The 20,907-nt window shown below is 41.3% G+C and overlaps 2 protein-coding genes across 5 annotated transcripts; both read right to left on the reverse strand.

Annotated features, from left to right (window-relative positions):
* Positions 1-6,468: 6,468 nt before the first annotated feature.
* cmtr2 (cap methyltransferase 2) lies at positions 6,469-12,195 on the reverse strand. 4 transcript variants are annotated; one of them, XM_028402778.1, is made up of 3 exons: positions 12,149-12,195; positions 9,073-10,344; positions 6,469-8,635 (listed from the first exon to the last, which is right to left on the reverse strand). In XM_028402778.1, exons 2-3 carry the CDS (start codon positions 10,330-10,332, stop codon positions 7,607-7,609), a joined length of 2,289 nt encoding a protein of 762 aa, XP_028258579.1. In that variant the 5' UTR covers positions 10,333-10,344; positions 12,149-12,195; the 3' UTR covers positions 6,469-7,606. The 4 variants fall into 4 exon arrangements, with proteins under 4 accessions (XP_028258579.1, XP_028258581.1, XP_028258577.1 ...); XM_028402780.1 differs by having other exon boundaries at positions 9,073-10,341; positions 12,149-12,161; XM_028402776.1 differs by having other exon boundaries at positions 12,076-12,153.
* Positions 12,196-16,445: 4,250 nt separating this feature from the next.
* slc38a8b (solute carrier family 38 member 8b) lies at positions 16,446-20,141 on the reverse strand. Its single transcript, XM_028402307.1, has 10 exons — positions 19,953-20,141; positions 19,388-19,586; positions 18,429-18,585; positions 18,239-18,343; positions 18,081-18,138; positions 17,352-17,466; positions 17,117-17,264; positions 16,825-17,027; positions 16,642-16,693; positions 16,446-16,548 (listed from the first exon to the last, which is right to left on the reverse strand). The coding sequence occupies exons 1-10, from the start codon at positions 20,139-20,141 to the stop codon at positions 16,446-16,448; spliced, it is 1,329 nt and encodes a 442-aa protein (XP_028258108.1).
* Between the last annotated feature and the right edge of the window lie 766 nt (positions 20,142-20,907).

Raw genomic sequence — 20,907 nt, forward strand, 5'->3', positions numbered from 1 at the left:
TCTGTGCAAGCATAAGCACATACATTAGGCAGGACCTGGGAGAATTTATGTGCACAAATGAGAACAACCCTATGAATGCCTCCTGGGAGAGGGGCTGGGTTTTAATTCACGTCTGTGTGAGTTCAGGGAATAAAATACATCTGCGCATCCACACAAGTCAGAGAACAGCTGGAGTCAAGCATGCACAGCAACTCTAAGTCAGCAATATGCAGGCTGCATGCCTCCAAATAATCAAATACATCATTAGAACAAACCAAATACAGCTCAGCAGTTCATCAGTCCTCTGCACCTCCAGTAGCCTGTTCAATCAGTTCTGGGTGGATTACAGTGCAGTGATCCATGTGGCCGTTTGTCTGATCCACCTGTCATTAATAGCTTCACAGCAACAGGACAGCGGCCATGTTCATGTGCTCCAAACCTTTAAGCTTTGTTCACCCTCGTGTTGTTTCACATCATGTAACTATGTAGGAAAATCAGAGGAATAATCATTCACACCAACACCCTCCTCACTGATGTGATGCCACTGAGACAACAGCCTCTAAACTGCATAATTACATGCTCTAAAGAGCAACAAATACCAAATGTGCATATTGTTGGTGGGAATGAGTATCGCAGCTGAACTATTTGTGTGGAAGGGTGCATGTAGATTAAATTAGGCTTTCTGGGGTTGACTGCCAGACATTCGCTGCTGTGTTAATGTGGCTGAGCAGCAGTCAGAGTACGAGTGTACGATTTGTGTAAATTAGACTGACAGGATGCTTCATCGCGGTAATCAGCCATTTTTATCAGCTGCACAGTGTGGACTGAGTAGCTATAGAGCAATTACTAGAGATAGAAACTGACAGTTCCCAAAGGCAGCAAAACCTTTACTGAAAAATGATAAAGTAAAGTCCAATTTTCAGTCTATATGGCAGATTGTGTTGTGATTTTACTACTCTCTCTGCACGAGATAAACACCTAACAATGACAAAAACCACATCATCATTTCCTGCATGCCATTTGTACAAGCAACACATATGTAGAGAATCACATAACAGCACTATCACACTGAGCCCCCCCTTCTGAGATAGGAGCTGAACTCACACAATGTGACACAAACATCACCACACAACAAGAGGCAGCCGTGGAACTCGACTGCCAGTTTAACATTAAAAAAATGTTTTTTCTGGTATTTCTGATGGTTAGGGTATCCCCCTGCAAAACAAACAGTTCTCACTTGTGGGAACAATTAAGAGACTGGACCTCTTGAGAAATCATTGCTCAACTGCAAAAACAACCCCACCATGAGGAATAGTGTCACCTGAGACAAGAATTATTTGTTTTCATGATGCAACAGAGAGCCCTGTGCTACTGTTCATCAAATGATGAGAATTCAGAAATACATAAAAGTAAGCCTACAAGGTGCAGCCGGTTAGCCTAGCTTAGCACAATGTCATTACCAAGAAAAAGCTGTTCCTCATTCCCAAACCCATCAGTGTGAGAACATGTCACACAACAGTCAAATATCTGTATCAGAGTTAGGGGGAGCTTCAGACAATGCTTCATTCAAGTGTAGGGTTTTTTCCTACTGCTATGATTCTTAAACAGACAATAGTTCACTCCTGACAGTGTGGGAGAACCAAACCAAAGTGCTGGCCACGTCTATGATGTGGCTGATGTTTATTATAGCTTGTGATATAGGTGCCAAATTGCACCCAGCACCCTTCATCATCTGTATTTTTTGGGGGAGGAAGAGAATGAATCTGTGCAGACAAACATGGATCACACACACAAGGGGAAAATGTCTGAGACTAGAAGCTCAGCGCTGCCATGAATCCCAGAGGGCTGACAGGCCTCCATAAACAAATGCACTGAAGCACAGCGAGCTCCCCCACATGCACGTATAAAAGTGCAGCATACATACCTGCACAATCATATCCTCAGATGGATGTGCACTTTGTGTATGTGTGCGCACACATATTGAATGTCAACAACAAGGGTCTCTGTGGCCTGATTTGTGCCCTCCGCCCCGACTTCTGTCCAGGCAATCCTTTTTATTGAGTCAGTTCAATTCAGTGGGGGAACAGGGATCTATTGATGTTCAAGCAAAAAGCGAAAGACAATGAGACAGACAGGGAGAGAGGCGACTCCTGTGTATAATAAACAACACCGGCAAAGAGCTAATCCATCAGATATTGATTAGAATTATACTATAACTACTGCAGGAGAGGAAAAAAGCTCTGGCAAATCTGTGCATGTAATTACAAGACAAACTAATCAAATTAAACTAAAACCATTGCGGCCCATATGGGACATAATCTAGTTTCCAAACTGTTGACAACATGTGTGACCCAACAAACATGCAGCAGCTTCACACACTCACTGCTTTGGCAGATGTACATCTGAAACTCCACCACGGCTCAAATGTGACAGCTGCTGGCTCAGAACAGAGGCCAGCAAGGCTTAACACCAGGACGTTTTTATTTTTTAATTGGACTAAAAAAAATTTGGCTCCCTTACAAAGTTTACTTCTACAAGGTAATTGATTTAATTCTATGAATCTCAATGGATAGAATGACAGGGAACAACCTGTGGTCAAAGTCACACACCAACACCTCATGACTTTGCATCACATTGCCTTGTTTATGCACTGTTTGCATTAGTTCTCATACAGGTGACTGTATTTGACCCAGGGCAGTGACACTGGTCTACCACATGTCAGCTCTTAATACTATCAGAGCCTTAAAACTGCAAGATACCATGAAGTATATCACACTTCATCAACGAGTATATTTTGTGTGTCACAGTGAGGGCTGCCACTATAAGGACAGGAGTACATAGTCCTTCACTTCACACTTCACAGAAATATCAGGCAAAAGCACAAAATGTGCAGTAACAACATGAAACATGAATATGTCTGCTGAAACACTGTTTGTCTAACCTGGCTTGATGAAGTTTTAAACTCTCTCTGTGGCCATGTTTACCTGGAAGAAATGGATTTTATTTATCACTTTATTTTGAAAAGGTAGCCCAGCTGGCAAACATGGTGGCCCAGGACAGTTTAATAAGAATGGATGATAAGGGACCCTGACATATACACACACACACACACACAACCACACTTGTTATACTTCTATGTTAATTCTTCTTTTTCTAAAATAATTGATGGTGAATGATGAAACTGACCAATCAGAACCAAGTATTCAAGGAGTAATGTGCCATGAGTTGTTATTACAGCAAACACAAGCCTGACAGAGCTGACCCTGAATGGTCTTTCTGGTTTTCAGTGAAGATCTTTCACTAAATTGGAAGAAGCCCAGTCATGTCAAACAGTTTACAAAATGTGGTTTGAAATGTGTGTGTGTGTGTGTGCGCTCTGCAGGCTTCGTCAATTTCTTTCTATTGAATGAGTCGACCTTGACCCAGCTCTTCGTGTGTGTGTGTGTGTGTGTGTGTGTGTGTGTGTGTGTGTGTGTGTGTGTCACAGTGAACAAACAAAACTCTACAGACCATAGGCTGCTTAGAGTTTTCTTACAGCATAGCAACAGATGATTGTACATCGTGTATGATGTGAGGATGTGTGTCCCACTTTTAGATCAGATTTTGCTGCTTTCTCTGCACAGATGAGTCTCTAAACAGCAGAGAGACTTGAGCTGATTAGCATTTTAAGAAGACAAACCCAAAGACCATTGTGCTTTGGCAATAAATCTGACACGATCCAACATGATTTACATACTTGGGCCATAAAAGCGACCATTAGAACAGGAACTAAAATGCAATATTTTCAAGAATCGACAAAGATTGACACTCCAATTCTGGCCGGGTGTCAAAGGTTAATTGGTTGTTGTTGTTTATGAATAGAAAACCTGCCACACAGGAAGATTTGTGACCCTGAGTCCCTCTTTTCTCCTCTGCTGAGGTTTTAATTTTCCCCTGCAGACTTCCAACCTCGCATAGAACTGCAGCTTTAAACATGAACGAGTAGTAGGATTAATTAATTCTATTAACTCGTTGTCAAATTGTCCCATGGATTAATGTAAGAGTACAGTATGGCATGTAGCCGCTCAGACCGTATCTGTGGCTTCACTTCACCGGATGGAATGGTTTTATCTCTCAGTTATGTAAAGTCAGCCCATCACAGTTTGGGTAGATTACATCTTCACAGTTTCTCTTATCTGTGTTTTTGTACGGTCTCTTCACTTCAACATTTTCTTTTAATACTGCAGAAAATAGCTGAGCCGTTGCTATCAGTGACTGTTCAGCAGGCTCGGAAGCTTTGGGTAGTAAATATGAAAATGACAGAAACTCCACAAGCTGCTCGCTGAGGCTTTAACACACATTAAAATGTGTTTTTTTCTTCTCATATTTGTCCGTGTCAGTGTTTACACTGTAAAATCATTATTTGTGTCTACATGCCAGATGTGATATGCCTCATTTCACTTTTTCTAATTTAGAGATTGATCTGTTTTCAGATGATCCATCTTTTGTGTATGAGAGGGACAGAGACGGTTTGTTGTCAGACAACAGCTGCAGGAGGAGAGAGAGCGCCTCGTTTGCTTTGCTGCAGTGTCGCTGTGACAGAGAGCAGATGTTCCCTGTGATTGCTCAGTGCTGTGTTCACTTCTACTCTCCTCCTCATCACAACAGAGATAAAACTGCTCCACCTCCACAGAATCATCCTCCACATTTAGCCCACATACTCACACCACACATTCCGACATCACTCCAACTAACTTTTAGACATGAAAACACTGAATGAACTGGTTCTTTAAAGTGTCTCCTGTTCTGCTGCATCTGGTGAAGCATCTGCTTCAACAGCGATGGTGTCATCAGCTGACCAGAAAACATGACAGCTAACATACTCACTGGAGTCATGAAATGACAAAACTCCTGACCTGAAGAACAAACAGCATGTTTGGTTTTAAATTTCTCTTAATTTATGGAATGTACAGCATGTTCCTTTGCTTTGTCAGTTTGATGAGACTACTACTACCCTCTAATTCTAAATTTCTAAAAAGTCACAAAATCAGCCTGTTTTAACTGGCTAGGCTCAGACTAAAAGTCTGAAACCTTCCCTTTATTTGAGACCTGCAAGTAAAAGTCAACGAACTGCAAAGAAATTTAAATGTAATTAGGCTTATGACCCAGACAGGATTAAGAAAACAGTGTGCAGAATCAAACTAAGAGTTTGTCATTTCTGTTTTGCTGTTGTTGTTAATGGATGGTAATACTTTCCTTACTGCAGCCCATTTTATTTCTGTCACAGATTAGTGATTGTAGTCACAAAGCGAGACTAACAAGGCAGACAGCCTGTCTAAAACTGAGATCAGAGAGACAACTGTCTGAGTGAGCTGATTTCCTCTGATGAACGCGTCCTCCTCCCGAGAGAAACGCAGCCCTATCCAGGAGTTTGTCCCTGCTGCTTGTTTTTATTGCATAATGAGAGTTTCACTTCAGCTGATCTGTCATCAACATCTTAACTCTGCAGACAGAGGAAGCGGAGAGTCCCTCCTCAGCCATAAATTAAAAACACCTCGAGAAAAGAGGTCAAACACTCAGGGATGCTGCTGTAGATGAGTTTAATATTTGTTTTTTTTTAATTGCACCATATTAATATATAAAACATATGTATACAGCGAGGTCAAATGACACACTGTAATTCATAAGTGTTTATAATGGAACTATTAATATATTCAAACTGAGTTCACAAGTTCATCATTTCATTGCTTTATCCACACAGATTAGTCAGCATCACTGCTTCAAACACACACACACCAACAACGGAGAGAAGAATATTACACCGAGGAAGGATTATATTCCTGCACAATAAAGCCAGCCTCCCTCTCTCAGATACTCTCACAGACTTTTTAATCAAACTCCTAGGTCTGAATTTCAAAGCCACACACACACAGACACACTGTAAACAACGACTCAGAGCAGCCTAGAAGAGGTGAGGAAATCTCCTAACCTTCTATTTAAAACAGATTTGAATAGTTTGTCTGGTGTCACTGCTGGAGTCAGACAGCATGAAAATGACTTCAACTGTGATTCAGTTTATAACCGTAATCCACAACATCCAACTCCACAGGTGTTAAAGTAATAAAAGTTTTGTCTGGAAACAGTTTTTTTTTAAATGGTTTGACCCCTAACACTGACCTGCATGAGATCAGAGGTTCAGCTTTTATTGACCTGAAGTTTATAATACATACAGAATTTACACCATCCTGCCTTCAATCCTATAGAGCACTGATGGAATAAATGTAACTAAAAAAGTGACAATACATAGCAATCTTTTTACACATCAAATGCACCTTGTTTTAAATTTCAACTGTTCTTTATTTTGATTACACAATTATATATATGATACATATTTGTAGTTCTGCTAGGATAGTTTAACTAAAAAATAAGCTTTCAGTGTCAGTGTTTCAAGGGAAGCTTGAAGAGTGAAATTTTTATTATCTTTTATTGATGCTAGTTTTGTTTCCTGTTTTTGTCTGTGGCCTCTGAAGTGAACTTATATATTGCAGGACCGTCTGCTCGGGTAAAGCTGTGCTGCAGATTTCCCAGTTACCCTCAAGATTGTTGAAATGGAAAGTGTTGTATGAGCTGTCTGTAGACATGGACTGACATGCATCAATAACCACCAGACCTTTAAACACTCCACCACAGTGTTGTTTAGAACCAATACAGCTTTAACAATTTAACATCCTATTTATCCACCCCAATACTTGACAATATAATGACAGCAGAAATGGAAAACTTAGACTCAGACAGTCATTTCTCAGGGCAGATTTTATTGTTATTCTTGTTAAGAAAATAATCTCCAGAGTTAATTAAAGCTTCATTAAAAGAATTAAAAAAAAATAAAAACTTCCATATAAATACACAGCATCACTGTTTTTTTCTGTGCAGATCAGACTGTCCAGTGATTCCAATGGACATAGAGGAAAGAAGTTATGGTAACTGAACAGTAATTCAGCTGGAAGCTGCATGATGGTTAAACGATGAAAAGATGATCAACATCCTGGGATAAATCAGTGTTACTGTGAAACAGCACTTCAGAGTAAACTGTGGGCTCTCTGTGGTGTCACAGGTTCATCTCAAAACATCTGTGACTGACAGGAGGCTTGCTGCTCGGCGCCGGACCACTGACCTTAAAGTCCTCTGTGATTTAGCCACTGATGAGCTCTGCTGGTCAAATACTGAAAGCAATATGCTTTTTTATGCACTGCATGTTTGTGTTCTCACCTGTAGGTTGTCAGTCACAAAACAGGCGAGCACACTGCTGTAAGTTAATCAATAACTACAATGTTTTTGTAGCTGTCTATTCAGTCTACTGTATCACAGCACCGAAGGCAGTGTGTCGTGAGTATGACTTTGTGTTTTTAAAGATGTAAGCTTTAAGTTGTGGGTAATGAAGCGAGCTGGAAACCAAGAAGCTTGTATGAAATAAATGTTATTTTCGGCTGCGTTCATCCAACCACTGTCCGAGAGCTGTATAGGAGGGTACCCAGAGTACTCTTGATGTCAGCATGCAAAGCTGATTCAGTGACTAACAGCAGATCAGTCAACATTAAAACAGACTGTAACATAATGAGACAGCCTCTGAAATGACAGCTACACTGCACTATGACTGCATGAGTAAATGCAGCCTACGCTGGATGATTTCAGTGTTCATCGTCCACAAAAACTCAGTCAGTCCTCCAGTGAGTAGCCCCTCCATGGGAACAAACTGCAGCACCTGTTTCTCACCTCCAGACGGCTCCTTAACCCCTAACAACTCAGTCATGCAGGTGTGGACTTCAGTGAGAGTAGGGAGTAATTGTGCAGCAGCATCAGGGCAGAAGCCGACGCACATGAGCACTGCCCCACCTATGCCAGCAGGGGGTGGACACTTGAATGAGACTGAGCGAAAACATGCGTTCAGGCAGTGCACAACAGCTGCGGTGACACGGGTGAGAGCAGAAAAAAGAGGCAGAAGTAGGGCATCCCCTGAGCTCAGGGTCTGCAGAGAATATATGACACAACCTAAGAGATGCTGCTGGTACAGCGGCTCCCCATCATGCAGTGAGATGCAGCCTCTTTGGGAAAATGAAGCCTCTGCAGAAAACATTAAGATTAAATCCCCAGTTGGGCTCCCAAAGTCACCCCAGACTGAAGGACTGCCAAACACCAAACACTTTTTCTTCTTATTGCCGTTCGATTTAAAGGCACAGAGACTTGCAACCTCGCTCAACAAGGACGTTGAACAAGCCACATGACAAGAGTCACATGGAGGAACATCAAACCAGTTGACAGCCGGGTCCATCATGGCTTCATTCAAGTGGTTTAGGAGTCCTGCTTCACAAAAAGGAGAGTTTTTTACTGATGGGAGTGCAGCCCCAACAATAACATACCAGGATTGGTATTGGCAGTTGGACAGGGGTCCTTCCAGCATACAGCCTGTCCCTCTATCCTCAGTGGAGTGTCTCTGTATACAGGTGGCATGGCAACCCCTATGGATACGCTCCCTCCAGGTCAGGGTCTGCAATTCCCTCCGCTCATTGAAGGAGCCTGTTTGCTTCTTCTGTCCCAGAGGTCGGCCAGCTGACACTCTGCAGCAGGCGGGTGTCACCGTGTTACGGGAGATCCATCGACTCCGTGGAAGAAAGTTCACCTGCACCCAGAAACACATCATCAAATGTGTGTGTGTCAGCAACAATAAGATCAATGATTGACATTGGTAAAATACAAACCCACACACCATGTTCACCATCTTAGATTAGCACTTTGTCATGCTAACATTTGCTAATTAGCACAGGTACAGCTAAGGCTGATGGTACTTTTACCAGATAATGCCACCAAGTGAATGTTATGGGATCACCAAAGAGATTACAGTTCATCCTGAGGGCAACATAAATGCCCGTATAAATATCAAGTCAATCTATCCAGCTGTTCTTAAGACATTTCACTGAAAACCATAAATGTCACCTGGCATAAAAGGAAGTCCCTACCATTTAGATTCATCCTCAGGGATCGGTGAATAAATGAACACAATGCATCTATCACTGGCATCACATGGGTCTCGCTTATCATGTTGTGAAGGGATCTTACCTGGAAGCGCTGCAGGTATTCCTGAGCCACACAGTCCCTGACGTGGTCGAGCCGCTGCCTCTGTTCTGTGCTCATTCCTTCAAACAGTTGCAGGTTCTCTGTAATCGTCTCCACTTGCAGCGTGTGAAAATAGGAGCACACTTCTTCATGCTGTTTCAGAAACGACTCTGGTATAACAGAATTTAGAAAAAGTGCCTCTCTGTCAGCCAGGTGTGGTCCATAATTACGAATCAGTTTTGAGAGCAGAGGCCTCACAGCCTCCTTGTTGTCATAGTTCAGACAAACAACATAAACCTCAGAGTTTCCTGCTTTGCTGGTGGCAGGCTTGAACACGCTGACCGACTGGAAACAGCAGTTCAGCAGGTAGAGTAAGCAAACAGATGAGTGTTCATACAGGGTGAACATTTTGAGTACAAAGGAACCCCCAGGACTCAGGAGCAGCAGTGCAGCTGTTACTTCACAGTAATGCAGTGATGCCACCAGCGCCTCCTGCTCATCTGGGTTCTCCTGGCAGTCAAAACTTCCATCTGCTGTCACCAAATCCACTCGACGCATGTTAGACACAAACGCCTGCAGATCTAGCAAGTGTTGCTGGATCATGATGTTTCCCGTGTTGTCTGAGCCAAAGAACCACCAAGGTAAAGTATTGGCGATTAACCGATCATCAGCGATAGTCGTGCTCCCCCCATTGGCCTCATGATACGGGTTAAGAGTGTTGGCAGCCCAGCCCCAATCACAGTATCGCGTGGACTCGTTGGTTTTTATGTAGTGGTTAAGTGCAGTTATAAAGGCGCCCGGAGCTTCACACAGGTGGACCGTGTTCAGCTCTCCATTTTGAAGGGCCTCATCTGGAAGAAGGTTAAAGGTTCCCAGAATCTCGTAGAACTTGCACCAGGCCTGAGTACAGATTTCTGCATTGGCAGCAGAACGTACAGCAGAAATCACTTTCCCTGCCCGATTGGTGGAGTTGGTGTGCTGGTGCCACACTTGCACATTCTTGTCACTGAGCTGGTTCTTCACAGCATTCAGAGACTCCTTCAGCACCTGCAGACGGCTGTTCACCTCCGCTGGATGTCTGAGAGCCACATTTGGGTCGGGGATGCACCACTCCCCCCTGGATGGCTTCACATAGGCCCTTACTTTGCTAAAAATACCTTTTATCTCAGACAGTGTTTCATGGTCAGGAGGCTCCATGTTGCCGATATGCTGCTGCTGCTGCTGCTTGCTGACTTTCCTCCTGGCGCCATTGCCTGAACTCATCCTCCACACCTGCTGTGGAATACCAACACAGGAAGTTGTTCTGATTAAAAATCCAACATACACCACTGTGTTTTGATGCAATCCATCAAACAGTTCATATTTTGGAATGCACATTCACACAGCAAAGGTAAATTCATTTGTCAGAGCAGGGGAAAGCAGCAGAGTGTAAAGTTCACTGTGACTTACTGATGTTCAGCTATGTAACTCTCCATTTTAATCTGCATGCATGAGTGAGGTTGTAATGTTCACTCTTAGTATTATGGTGCCCTCAGGCTACAGCGCAGATGTGAATGCTAGTGATTATTTTACCAAGCTGATGATTTATCCAATAGCATCACAATAACAACACACAGTCTGCTGTAATAAGGTTCAAATAAGAAATTCACTGGAACATTGGAACATTATAGAAACATTTATAACTACATGACAATCTTGAGGATTTTGCTGCTGTGAGAACTGTATTTCTTTGACATTTCTGTGTGTTTTAAACAATAAAACAAGCTTTGAATTTATTACTTTACTTCATTAAGAAGCAGTAGAATTTCTCCCTTACATAAACTTAAATCTGCAGATATCATGCATACAATTCAGCCCGAGCTGTTATAGTAATTTTTACTCGGCTATATAAAAAACCATCATGGTTAGCTAGATTAATTCTTAACAATTCATGCAATTACTGAGCAATTTGTAATTCTGACATAAATATTATTTAGAGTCAAAATCAAATTAACACAAAGCTAATCCTCTGCTAAACTGCAGATGATTTAGATGACAGGGCTGAGAAGGAGGAGATATTTCTGGGTAATTTGTTGATTAGTCTGCACTGACTCAGTGATGAATGACAATATGGGGTATACAGCTAATGACAGCACATTCATCAATTATGTGCCATAAATCACACTGATAAGCAGCGCTGCTGTATAAGAGTCAGCTGCTCTGTGCAGTGACTGAGAGCTGTTCAGCTGTTGTTGATGTAAACTATGAAAAAAACCCTTTTTACCAAAGACATGAAGGGATAAACATTTGTGAGAAACTACACTGATATTTATTAAATCTTGATCCATATATATGTGAGATTATAAACCAACTGAGAACAAACTGGGACATTATTAAAAATAAATTATTTATATTTCTAATTCACCAAAAAATAAGTCTGCTAAATGTCTTTTGCATAAATAAAATAAAGGTAGAACTTTATTTTTTGTATAAAAAAACAGCAGATGACAACCATACGTGCATTGAATACAACATATGCTTGTCTTAAAGTTATAAAAACTGAAAACAAAACCTACTGTCTTTACCCCGCTCTCAAAAATCAATGTTTAATTAATTAAAAAAATCAATATTCTCCTCGGTAATTCTTCTTCTACCATGACAAAAATAAAGTTTTTCATTAATACTGATGTGATGAGAAGCACTGACCCTCGCATCAATATATGACTGTTGATGTAGCATCATCAGGATCATCAAGTGAAAGTTGTGTGTACGCCACAAAATAAGTGTGAAAGTCAATATTAACGCTTAATAGCTACGTTAGGGCAAAAAGCTTAATGTAGGAACGGGCTCTGAGCTGTAAAGACAATGAAAAGATGTTTATATGACAGCTGCTGGTGTGGAAACCATCTAAAGTTTATCTTCAGCTGGAGCAGGACGGGACACCCCCTGCGGCGCAGTGCTAACAGCTAAGACACCTTCTACAACTGACGGAATTTAATTTAACATCAAGTTCATGTCTAAAATTACCTTAGAGCAACATGAGTGCATCTGCAGCGATAAAACACAAAAGGAGGAGAACCTCCACTGAACAGAAACTCACCAGCCTGCTACTTCTGCCAGGAAACGGAACCACCTTCACACGTGACACAGAACAAGGCTGCGCATGCGTGCGGCTGAGTGGGCGGGGTCTCCCTTAAAGGAGTGCGAGTAAATAGTTTTACTAGAGGGCAGTATAAACACATTTGTCTCTCATTATTTGGGATTTTTTTCATTTTCACCCTTTATGTTTAGAATCATCTATAAAGACTGAAGTTTGAGGATTTTACATGTTGACCAGGGACTTATATTAGAGAATAGATAAGAAATATATATAGACACACACACACATACACACACACATGGTTAATTACAGACTAATAAACCCTACTGATTGACTTGTTTTGAGAAAACGGGGTTTACTGGTTCGCTGACTGCTTGGACTTTGTGTATCAACTGAACAGCAGAAAAAGAGGATGAATAAACACAGGCTGGTCCATGTTGAAGTGTTCACATCAGGAGAGAATCCCCAGATTGTGTGTATGAACTATATGATCTTCTGTTCTACTGGATTTACTCACGTATGCATCTTTGCTGCCAGATTATTTATGGTGACTGAATCTGTGTCATCATGTTATATAATTATTAGAGCGGTGAAGGGTGAAGTGATGTAAAGTGAGTTTTGAAATATTGTGATTTAATGCTGTGTTTGAATAGGCTTTGCATTTTCTTCCAGTCCACATCACACAGAGCACATATGCTGCTCATGAAAAGGTAATTCTCACTTTAGTAAGAAATATGTGACTAACTGAAAACAGGACATGCAGCGGAAGTCTCATTCATAAATAATGGGCCTTTGGGATATCCAAGTGCATTTGGGATTTTAAAAAAAATGGTTGCTGTAAAGATTGTATCATCCAGTTTAGCTCCATAAGTGTGACACTTCTTGTATTATTAAAGTGGGCATTGTGGAGGTATCTTTCTATTTGTGTGATATAATGTCCCTTCTGTCTAAACATAGCATCTCACTTTGTTTCAGAGGGTGGGAGACACTCATTTCAACAAGGTGTCTGAAGAGGTGTGAGTGGAATGAAATGGAGTTATGATAATGAATCTGAAAACAAAAATAATGTTTATTTTGTAATGCAACATGTTTTCATAACATAATTTTATGAACAGCATACACAAACGACTGCACCTCTGTATTGTGTGAGTGTATTGGAATAAATCTTATTTGTTATTTTGCATTTTTACAGCTGTGCAAATAGATCTGTAACATCACACACATGTAAAAGCACATGTAAAATTGTCTTAAAAACCTAAACAGGGTTTAATTTTAAATTAAAATTGTTGTAGATGTGTTAAACTATTTCCTGTTAGAGCTGATGATGATTTAGGACGTGTGTTTTCAGGGGGATTTTATTTGCTCTGTGCAAGTGTGTAAACCAGTTTACAGTATTCAAATGAAATGCAGCAACGTGTACAGTTTGTCCCCATTATTATTAAAGTGATGGGGTTTAAAAGGTCATGTGTGACAATGAAAAAAATGAAATGTGCTCTGCAAATGAGATGAGCGACAGATAGTTTGTGTGGTTTTACTCCTAAAGGGCATCCGCTGCCGGCTTCTCTCCAACACTCATCTCGGTCAGGTCTCCACCAAATAACCCAGCCAGTGACATTGTCCTTTGAAAGTGCACTGTGGCCTGTGCATATCATCTGAGACTGTACTTTGCTCGGTGTGATACTGTAGATCGTACATCCTGTTGATCATTTTGTTCAACCTGCATCATTCTAACAAAGGTGAAACTAAAGCAAAAAGAAACACGACTGCCAGCCTGTCTCCACCTTTTTGCTGATTTCCCTACATCACAGGAGGACGGATCACTACAGCAAGCTAATACATCTTGAGGTGTCATCACATGCACATCACAGATTTTGCTGCAATAAGAAATCTCTACACTGACATTTTACAGGATTACATTTACATTTACAGTGCCTCTTGCTGCTGTTAATAAGGGTGCCCACTATCCTCTGCTTCTGTTTTAGCTTTATATCAGGACATCTGAAAGAAATATGTTCACACTGTTAAAAGATTAAAAAAATGGGGAAACATTAGTGCACCTTCAGTATAACATAATGGTGTTTCCCTAATCTGTTCATACACACAAGGTGACAGAGGCCTCTCCTTCACCTGAGCTCATCACCACTGCAGCGATTATCCTGCAGAGCTCGGCCCGGAGGTCAAAGATCTACTGTCACCACTTCAATAAAATCCAAGCAGCACAATGATGGACGCATGATGATCTCAGCCTGCTGGTCTTAACCTTCATGCATAGAAAAGAAGGTCATACACATGCACACAGCCATGACATGCATGCAGCAAAGTGTGGGACACACACAGTCACAACATTAGTAACATCTCTGCTTTGTGTGGAGGCAGATGCTGAAAACTTATCTTCAAATTAAACAGGAGCGAAATCATTTTTTCCTCCATTCTGAGCACAAAAGCAATGAAGATTTCAATCAGTGTGATACTGACAAATACACACACTCACACACAGAGAGAGAGAGCAAGAGAGAGAGTATGCGGAACAACATGCAGCCATCAGTTTTCATTCAGGCTTCCTACTGACGAGCTTATCAGGAACAATTAAACGTTAAAAGGGACGTCACCACAAATCGCCATTTAATTAATTAGCGCTGCAAGAAGCCCACATTACAAGTCATCTTTCAGTAGCAAAGTAGCTACAGGGGACAACACAATAATGAGGGCTGGAAATTATTTTTCAGAGGCTGAGGAAAATGAGAGGATAATCTAATGCAGAAGATAATAAATGACTTTAGCCATCCCGGCGGCACCACACTGGCAACGCCGCTCACTTGGTCCTTCACTTTGAACCAGACTGAAAAAGATCAACAACTATTATAATGGACCACATTCACAGACACTCATGGTACAAAGGATCCTACTGGCCTAAAAAAAAATCTCAGCCATCAGCACCAAACTCTGTGCAGACATGCAGTGATGTTCATGCGATCAATTCTTAGTCTGACATGTTTTAATAATAATAAAAATGTTACACAGTGAAATAGAATATATATACATGATTGCACTGTACTGAGCAAAGAGGAGCCAGCAGTTTCCTATTGTCACTTGAGGTTATTTGTGAAATGATTTGTTTAGCATTTTATTGCAGGTACTTAACAGAAACACTGAGCTCATGTAGCTGTTTGTAGGTTGTATTTTGCAGCCTTTATAAAGCAGCAGGCACAGTGAGGGCTGCTGCAGGATTCAAGGAGTTCATGGTTTGTGTTCTTTTCAAGGATTTTTCCCCACTACGTTTAGTGGATTTTACCATTTGCCCAGAAGGCTGAAATATAATCCCGCCAGCTATACACAAGCAGAGTATCAAAGTTTGAGGATTTCCCTTAAGGACATTAACTCTGCAGGAGGTGAAAAAAACCTATTACATAACCAGGGCATTGGTAAGGAGCCTGTGTGTTTGTAGATGCCTATTTTTGAATGAAAGGCTCATACGTTGCTTTTGAACAGGCCCCTCCAGGCACAGTATAAGCCCAATGTAAATCATTCTTACTGTAAATCATTACTCACTCATACATGTGTGTGTGTGCACGCTCACAGGCAATGCAGCCATAACTCCTTTAAGCATGAGCTCAATAAACAATAAACAGTCATATTCAGCATGCCGCAGCCATCACTCTGTGCTGAATAAAATCTGCAGATTTATATCACTGCTATGTGGAGGTCAGTGGAAAACAGAAATGAAACAAATCAAACCGTTAAATGGAAAAAATAACATATTTTCTCTTTATCAGTTGTTGCATGTAAACATGCTTTTGAAGGACAATGAATCCATCTGTTTACTCTAAACAAAAAAGATATTTTCTGGCTCAGATCACTTTGATATGACATAAATTATAAATGTTATGACAACAACATGAATTGGGTTTCTCCTATCTGTGTTAGTGTAATAAGTTCCTCATGTGTGTGAGTGGAAACAACACAGATAAATAAAAAAATCCTAAATGGTACAATACTGCACCCTGGTGGCTCAGACAGACTCGTACTGTTGTATCAAACAAAATAATAAAAGAAATGTACTATATTTTTAAATATAACTGTACACATTAAACAATAAAACACTTTCAGCTGTCTTTAACATAACAGTCAGCCTTTCAATCTTTTTAAATCCAGGATTTGTACACATTAAAATATTACATTCTGACATAAATATGATTTCTATCTAAGCCACAGACAAGCAGATTAAAATCATATCCACAACTAAAAAAACGCCTTAACAAAGCACACAATGAAGCAGCTGCTGAGCATGTGGTGAACTTCAGAATTTGTGGAAAATCTCTATCACAGCGATGGTTGTGCTCTGTCCAAAGATAAACGCTCCAACTACAATTGTGACAACTCCCCAAAGTGTTAAAATCGCCCTGTGATGACAAACAACATCAAAGATAAGTGATCAAACTATCTCAGCAGGAATTAACCCCCTAAGGAAATACAAAGTTTAAGAGCACACTCACCTGACTCTTGAGGAGATGTTTTCAGTTTGCATTGTGACTATTAGGCAAAGGCCTGCAACACACACCGGGGATACATCAATCCAGATGTATGTCAAACTTTATTAGTATAGCAGCTTCACTAAAGGTCAGTCAGACAGGAAAAACTATTCTGTAGACAGAAATAAATACATATTAGGTTCCTACCTGGAAAGATGAAGATGAAGAAGGCACTGATTCCTCCAATCACGCTGATGACATCACCCATATCAGGGACAAACATGGCGATGAGAAGAGTTAGGGTGATCCAGGCCATAGTTAGAACAACTCTGCAGCGACTCTCAAAAGAATGAGTCACAATTCCCCGACGATGTCTCTGAACTCGTAACATCAGGTTCAGGAGTACAGATCTGACCCACACACAGACACAACACGGTAGAAAACACACACATAAAAACCCACAATACACAATAAACCCCACTGTGCTGTGTTAGCTGACCTGCCCAGCAGCAGAATGATGGGATAGATGGTGATAATAGATATTCCAAAAAGCAGCCTGGAGATGATCATGACCACATCGTTCCCTTGATATGACATCAAAATATCTGAGGCGACAGCTCGTCCAAACGTCATGAAGCCGTACACACCTGGAGAAGGAGGGAGAGCGACGATGACGAGCAGCTCTCAGGTAAGAACATACAAAACTAAGAACTGAGCTTTAGATGTGAACTCACCCGTCAGAGTGTAGATGAGCAGACAGAACAGCATGGAGAGGACAGAGATGATCACCCAGTGGGAGAGCTTCTGGTTCTCCATGCTGCTGTAGATCGCTATACATGCTTCATGACACTGCAAACACACATCAAACAAACAATTCGAGGCGATCCCAAGGAACAAAGAAAAGAAGGTAAAGCGGTCAGGCTCCTATTAAACACTAGGCGTTAAGTATTTTTATAGTTATAAAACATAGTGACCTCATAGTAACATTTGACTTCCAGAAATAAATCCAAGTTAGCATTGGTGCCAGATTGAAATAAATTATGTCGCTTGTAGGTTTTAGCATAACTGATCAAACCAACAGCTGGAAAGGATGTATTCATATTTTTTGGTGTTAATGTAGTACAGATAGGATAACAGTGCTCCACAGAAGAAGTGCCACTTCTAAATAAGTGAATGTAAACGATTGTTCAGGTTCAGAATCAGAAATACTTCAATAATCCCAGGGGGACATTGCTTACATTCCAGGTGCTCCATGCATGATCAGAAATATTAACAGATTTGAAATATTAAACGAGGTAGGAAAAAAAATCGCAAGTGCATAAAATAAAATACAATTGGATTAGAAAATATTAAAGTTTTTGTAGTTGTAGTTAGTTTTGTTGCCTGGAAGTTTAAGATTTTATGTGATGAGTTTTTGGACATTAAAACATGTCATTTCATTTCTCATAGGAACATAAACCTACCTGGAAGCCAAAGCAAATGGTTGGTACAACGCTGAACATGGATGCCCATGAACTCACACTAATAGACACACAAAACAGACAAATACTGTATGATACAACAGCTGGGAGACATGTATCATCTTTGGCACATGTGTTGATTAATAATCAGAGTTACTGACCCTTGGCTGTGCTCTGGAGTTATGATGACAGCGTGGCTGTCCATCAGGTAATATTTAACGATCACTGCCACACACAGGTATGTCGCAGCCAGCGTCCCCAACACACTGACACCAAGAGACACAGTTGACAGTTCAAAAAGCATTCACACTCTGCTGGACATTACTGTGAACACAGATAAGAGCTCTGTACCTCGTGTATTTCTGGATACCAATTTCTTTTGGGATAGACAGTGGGAGGATGATGACGAGGCACACGATGAAGAGGGAAAATCGCTGATCAGTGTACCAGTGATACGGCATTTCTCCTTCACTCGACCCAGTCACCGTCTCATATAAAGAAATGGACACTGAGACACAGAGAGAAGACAGTTTACCTGCTGCTACATGAAGCCATCAGGAAAGGACTCATTGAATCCCATCAGGCGCCTACAGAAAGCTTTATTAACAGCAAGAACATAAAGATTGATGGTGATGATTGTCCTATAAGATATCTCACTGATCACATGGGGTTATTTTTTGTAAATCCAATCAGCTGCTTTGTTTAAAATTGGACCAGAGCAAAAACATTAAAGGGATTTGAGAGGTTTCAGATGGACAAAAACAGCAAGGAAAAATGAAAAAGGGATGTATTGCTAACCCCCAGTCACATGTTTAGCCTAATTCGAGAATGAAAATTAAAGTGAGGATGATTTGTGGAGATTAATTTTTTGATATGGGAAATGGCTGCTGAATTGATCACAAACTCAGCCGGTTACCTAGATCACACGGAAACATTCAAACACTGGAGAAACAATTGCATGATCACCAGGATGCTGTGCCACCATGTATCTCTAACAGGCTCATTCATGGCTCTGTACTGTCTGCAATGAAATGCAAGGACTGAAACGAAGTTACATGCAAGCATAGACACAGTCTGCCATGTTCCTACAGGAGCCCAGGATGGACACTAGAGGGGGCTTTTCATGTTAAGGTGCTTGTGTCCTGTTATTCTTTGCCTTTCTTCAGTTACTTTGTCATTACATTCTTATTTTGTTTAACAAGCAGGAGGAGCTCCTGCAGAGACAGTTTTAAACCTTTAATGTCTTTAAAGACCTGTTCGGACTGTGTGAAAGGGGCATTTTGTTTCACTGCCTTTGACTCCACTCTTACGTTTCTCCAGCTGGTCCTGCACCACCACCAGGAAGGCCACACTAATCATGAAGAGGTTGAAGCAGAAACAGACTTCACAGAGCTTTCCTACGGCTGGTCCACACACTTCTCTCACCACGTCCTGATACGTCTTTTGTCTGCTGACGGACGACGCATAGCCAAGGATGACCAGGCCGCTGATGAGGAACACCAGAGACGCCTGAGGGAGTACAAAGATTCTTGTTGTCAAACTTATGGTTATATATAATGTAAAACAAACACATAGAGGGTCAATAACAGAGCAGATCATGTGACTGGGACACTGTGAACCCCCTGACCCCTCTGGCCCCTGTTCCTGGAAAGCCCTCACACACACACACACACATACATTTTTACTGTCAGTTAGAAGCTTCATTAGCGCTCACTTGTGAAAAGTACGTGCCTCTTTCACACAGAGGAGAGAGAGGACTGCTGAGTCTATACTGTACCCACAGGCTCCAGGTCAGAACTGACCCACAAAACTAATTAACTCTACAGTCAGACGCGTTCAGATGAGTCTCAGCTGCATATTGTTTATAAAACTCACCAGCTCCACGCTGATGGCGGTGGTCACTCCCCCCGCCTTCTCAAAGGCCCAGGGGAAGTTGAGGAGTCCGGCTCCCAAAGCGGACTTCAGCATGATGAACACGGCCCCAAACGAGCCAAGCCGCGGCGGGTCCGCGTGAGACGCAGACCGGGCCAGCAGGCTGATGCTCTCTCGGGCCAGTTCCTCCATTTTCCCGAACCAGCTCCCAGACCCACAGATTAGAATATGAAGACGTTAATGGACCACTACCTGCCCAGGTGTCTGCCTGGCTCCGTGTCCTCTGAAGTGGACCTGATGGGCGGTGGACCACACTGATATACAGACCTACACACGCGCGCACACGCGCCAACATAGTCTAATTGGACAGTTTGACTATTAAGCATTTCACTGTGAGGTGCTACATGTGGCACTAAAGTGAATGTGTTTGCTCGTCTCCGCTCTGCACCGTAGCTTTATGTCTGTCTCTGGTGTATGGCTGATTTTAAAGGACTTAATTATCAATTATTTAAAAACATATGGTTCAAGTAAGCAAGTATTCTGTTATAAAACAATGTAAAGCAAGGATGTCAAATTTCACATCAAGGTTTAGGTCCCTGTTCAGCAAGTTAGTTTTCATGAACATGTTCATTTTCCCCACTTTTATTGCTAATTCTCTGACATCTCAGCCACAAATCCCCCTTTGAAACACCTCTGTGTCTCACTGGTCTACATGCTGATCTTTCTTTAATACCATTTATCTGCTATTTCTGGTTTTAAACATGACACACAAGAACAATTAAAACATTCATTGATGTACTGACAGCATGAAATGAATCAAATAAGATGTGTTGGCCTGCCCATCCAGCAAAATGTGGCTGTGATCTGAACGTGACAACAAATGTGCTGTTTCTATAATGTTTTATGGTTTAATCAGCAAAATGTCTTTAAGGAACACAAACAAGCTGCTTTGTGTTTC

This window comes from Parambassis ranga, chromosome 3, assembly GCF_900634625.1.
Source record: "Parambassis ranga chromosome 3, fParRan2.1, whole genome shotgun sequence".
In the NCBI taxonomy this organism is placed as follows: domain Eukaryota; kingdom Metazoa; phylum Chordata; class Actinopteri; family Ambassidae; genus Parambassis; species Parambassis ranga.